Source organism: Mandrillus leucophaeus, unplaced genomic scaffold, assembly GCF_000951045.1.
Source record: "Mandrillus leucophaeus isolate KB7577 unplaced genomic scaffold, Mleu.le_1.0 Scaffold570, whole genome shotgun sequence".
NCBI classification, from domain to species: Eukaryota; Metazoa; Chordata; class Mammalia; order Primates; family Cercopithecidae; genus Mandrillus; species Mandrillus leucophaeus.
In genome coordinates, this window is record NW_012106142.1 from 967753 (window position 1) to 972535 (window position 4783).

Consider the following 4783-nt stretch of genomic DNA (forward strand, 5'->3'; position numbering starts at 1 on the left):
CTAAAATACTCTTTAGCTACTGGAAACTGGGGTGATCAAAAGAAAGCTCATCAAGCCAGAGCTGGAGTATCTCAGGTAAGTGTGCCAACTATGACTACAGGTTCAATAGGAAACATGTTTATAGGACTGGTAGATTCTTTTGTTTGTTGAATGTAAATTATTTTGCTTTTCTTACTTGATCAAATGTAAAACTACTGGGTGCCGGGGGCGGTGGCTCACGCCTGTAATTCCAGCACTTTGGGAGGCCAAGGCGGCGTGGATCACCTGAGGTCAGGAGTTTGAGACCAACCTGGCCAACATGGCGAGACCCTGTCTCTACTAAATATACAAAAATTAGCTGGGCGTGATGGTGGGTGACTGTAATCCCAACTACTCTGTTTGAGAGGCTGAGGCAGGAGAATCGCTTGTACCCAGGAGGCTGAGGTTGCAGTGAGCCGACATCGTGCCACTGCACTCCAGCCTGGGCAAAAAGAGTGAGACAACAAAAAACTTAAGGAGACTTTTGAATTATGAACATGAAATTTTCTTACATTAACTATTAGCATTACTAAGATAGATTTTTGGCTTGCAGTTTTAAAATAATTAAGAAATTAGAGTAGCTACTTAGTGGGTGAGACCGTCCATGTTCGTGAAATTGTTATGTCTTAAAAGCTCCATATTAGAAGCTAACCCAGAGAATAAATGGTCATCGCCCTCCTTTGTTGGAAAATACAGTACTTCTGACACTGGTTTCTGTATGTTGGTCTGTTGCATATATAGTGACTACAGTAGCTATTCTCAGATGGAGTAATGGAGAAAAGCTTTTCAAAGAGTGTCTCACTAGGCATTTTAATTTTTTGTATTTGCTTTTCATAGATGATTGAAAATCTATAATGTACTTTATGCCATTTTTAGGGGTATCTCCCCTTCCTTTCCTTGTTTAAACTAGCCTATACCAGTATCACCTGATTGATTTGGCATTCGGACACCAATTTCAAGCTCCTTTTTCCTAGAAATCTGGATGCTCTAAGAAATTTTGAGGGGCTGCTGATAGCAAAGTTAATATTTAAATTCCTTTTAATTCAGTAAGGATTCATTGGGTATATTTGATATTTGTGATACTGAGTTCACATACGTGAATGAGATGCTATCTCAGCCTCAGGGAGCTCATCAGCATCTAGCAGAGGAAACAGATTCATTCATGTGTAGCTCACTATGCCCTGTGCTGTGTTATGACAAATGCCACATTGCAAATTCAGTGCAAAGAATTTTTTTTTTTTGAGACAGAGTCTTGCTCTCTTACCCAGGCTGGAGTGCAGTGGCGATCTCCGCTTACTGCAAACTCTACCTCCCGGGTTTATGCCATTTTCCTGCCTCAGCCTCCCGAGTAGCTGGGACTACAGGTGCGTGCCACCAAGCCTGGCTAATTTTTTGTATTTTTAGTGGAGACGGGGTTTCACCGTGTTAGCCAGGATAGTCTCAATCTCCTGACCTTGGGATCCGCCCACCTCGGCCTCCTAAAGTGCTGGGATTACAGGCGTGAGCCACTGCGCCTGGCCAAGTTCAAGGAATTGTTATTGGGACCTGTGATGTGCCAGGCACTCTGCCACATGCTGGAGATGCAGTGATCCTGATCTTCAGTAGTTCACAGCCTATGCTTGTAGATAGATGTAAACAGATAATTACAACATGGCATGGTAACTATTTTGATAAGAGATGTGCACTACTGCTCTGTGGGAATGCTGGAGAAAGGTACTTAGCACAGCCTCAGAAGGTGAAAAGAAGTCCTTGTTTGGGAGGTAACACCTGAACTGAATCTTGAAGAGTAATTGGAAAACGCCCCAAGTTGCCAGGTAGGTAGAACCAGCAGCTCGTAAGAGAGCTTAGAGAACTTCTTAATATTCTGAGTTAAGAGATAGAGGGAGGAAGGAATGTGTGTCTGTCGTGGGAGCTAGAGCAGTTCTGGGTTTTCAAATCAAAGTGGAGGCTTAGGAGGATGGGAACCAGCTCATGAAGAGGAGTGACGTGGTCATTTTTGTTCTTTCGGACAGATTCACAGTAATTGGCAGTGTGGAGAAAAGACTTGACAAGGGCAAGGTTGGTGGCAGGAAGATTGTTGCAACAGCCTGGGGTGAGAAATAATTAGGGACTGGGCTCGAGCAGTTTTATTGAGATGGAGAGTAAATTTTAGAAATATTTAGGAAGTAAGTTTCATAAGACTTTGTGATTGATTTCGTTGAATGGTTGAAAACTCCAGTGAGTACAGAAAAGAGAATAGTTCTTCCTGGAGGTGGGTCAGATGGCTTTGTAGAGGTGGTATCATTTCACCAGGCAGAGCAGAGTGGAGAAGGGCATTTCATTCTGTGGCAATAGCATGGTCAAAGGCATGGAGGTGAGGGTGTGTGGTGATGTCAGTTGAGTACAGGAGTATAAGGAGACTGTAAAGGGAAGGTTGTTTTTGGGGCTTCATTGAGGAGGACTTCAGTGTTGTGCTCTTCAGTAGCCAGTGGCTATCTGTTTAATTTTTAAGTGGGTAAGTGTTTAATAATTCTGGCAAGTGAGGAAGGTAGATTGGAGGGAACCAGGCAGGGATTGGAGGGAACCAGGCAGAGCTGATGGACGTAGTATAGATGAGGGGAAATGGGCTGGTCTATTACTGTGACATTGGGAAGGGAGGGGCTAGGTTTTTTAGAAAATTTGAAAATAGAATTGACAGGGTATGTTTATAGATGTGTGGAAGGAGGAACTTGTAGACAAAAATGATTTTGAGATTTCCAGATTGAGAGAAAGGTGATGCTGCTTATCCATGACAGAAGACTTAGGAAAGAGGAAGGAGGTTTGAGTTGTTTAAGGACTAGGGGAAGATGGAGATTTATAAATAATTAATAATACAGAGCTTGAGTTGTCTGCTTTATGTTGCCCTAAATATTATCTTATTTATAAATAACATCTTGGTTAGTATCCTGTAAGTATTGGTAATGGATGTTTGCATTTTTCTATTAGATTCAGAGGCCTCAGTCTGGAAAAAGTAATGAGATGAATTAGTGATGTCTGCTATGATCAAAGGAGTGTGAGTTGGTAGAATTCAACTTAACACTTATTGAATATCTAATGAATGCCAAGTACTGTTTTAGGTGCTGGGATACAACAGAGAATAAAACAATTTTAAAAAATTCCCTGCCTTCATGAAACTAATGTCCTAGTGTTTGTTTGGAGACCATACACAGAATGTTTATGTGGTATGTTAGAATGTATTTGCCATCCCTGCTGCAAGTGGCAGGTAAGTTAAGGTGTCAAACAACATTATTTAGGGAAAGAATAGAGAAATGGGGAACAGTTTGATACTCAGTAGATTATGTGTAAAACTTGACTTTGCCTCAGTGTAAAACTATTAATCACAGAAATGTCCAGACTTTAAAGATTGGCTATTTTTTTCTAGGTATTAAACCGCCTGACTTTTGCGTCTACTCTTTCTCACCTGCGTCGTTTAAATTCTCCTATTGGTAGAGATGGCAAGCTAGCAAAACCAAGACAGTTGCATAATACGTTGTGGGGGATGGTGTGTCCTGCCGAGACCCCAGAGGTAATACATTAGAATTTATATTCAGGACAAAAAGTCAGTGAGTAATTATGTAGGGCATAATTGCTTTTAGAAGTAGATGTTTAAAAAATTATGCAGAGTGGTTTAGAAATAAGATTTTTTTAATAATTGTATTCTTAGAAAGTAAGAATAAATCTTGAAATCACATTGAAGGAAAAATGTTTATGGAAAAGAAGTCTGATAGGCATACAAAATCAGAATGACTAATACTTGGTTTATTTTTTAGGGCCATGCTGTAGGACTTGTGAAGAATTTAGCGTTGATGGCATATATTTCAGTTGGATCTCAACCATCTCCAATTCTGGAATTTTTAGAAGAATGGAGTATGGAAAACTTAGAAGAAATTTCTCCTGCGGCTATTGCTGAGTGTGTATAGATGGAATTAGCTTTTTAAACTGTAGTTAATCTTTAGTTGTTGCTTGGTATAGAATTGTTAAGCATAAAATGCTTTTGCTTTTTCTTTTGTAGTGCAACCAAGATTTTTGTTAATGGCTGCTGGGTTGGAATACATAAAGATCCTGAACAACTTATGAACACCCTAAGGAAATTGCGACGTCAGATGGACATCATTGTGTCTGAAGTAAGAATCTTTAGTTAAGAGGGTGTGGTCTGTGAGATTTTTAAACAAGGCATACGACTAGTGAAAGTTATCTTTGCATTGGCATCTTTTCTTTGAACTTTATTTCCTTGAACTGTAAAGTGTAAATTTAATTATAAGTTATTGCTAGGCCGGGCACAGTGACTCATGCCTGTAATCCCAGCACTTTGGGAGGCCGAGGCAGGTAGATCACCTGAGGTCAGGAGTTCAAGCACAGCCTGGCCAATATGATGAAACCGCATCTCTACTAAAAATACAACAATTAGTCAGGCATGGTGGCATGGGCCTGTAATCGCAGCTACTGGGAAGGCTGAGACAGGAGAATCACTTGAACCCGGGAGGTGGGGGTTACAGTGAGGTGAGATCATGCCACTGTACTCTAGCCTGGGTGACAGAGTGGGACTCTGTCTCAAAAAATAAAAAAAAGCCTGGGCATGGTGGCTTATGCCTGTAATCCCAGCACTTTGGGAGGCTGAGGAGGGCGGATCACAAGGTCAAGAGATTGAGACCATTCTGGCCAACATGGTGAAACCCCGTCTCTACTGAAAATACAAAAATTAGCTGGGCGTGGTCATGTGCACTTGTAGTCCCAGCTACTCAGGAAG

The 4783-nt window shown here is 41.1% G+C and overlaps 1 protein-coding gene across 1 annotated transcript in view; it reads left to right on the forward strand.

Moving 5' to 3' along the window:
* POLR2B (polymerase (RNA) II (DNA directed) polypeptide B, 140kDa) overlaps positions 1-4783 on the forward strand; it is a 64310-nt gene that overhangs the window by 40051 nt on the left and 19476 nt on the right. Inside the window, exons 12-14 of the mRNA XM_011998454.1 lie at positions 3419-3562; positions 3807-3946; positions 4049-4160. Of these exons, the coding sequence (XP_011853844.1) occupies positions 3419-3562; positions 3807-3946; positions 4049-4160 (396 nt within the window). The remainder of the gene's footprint in view (positions 1-3418; positions 3563-3806; positions 3947-4048; positions 4161-4783) is intronic.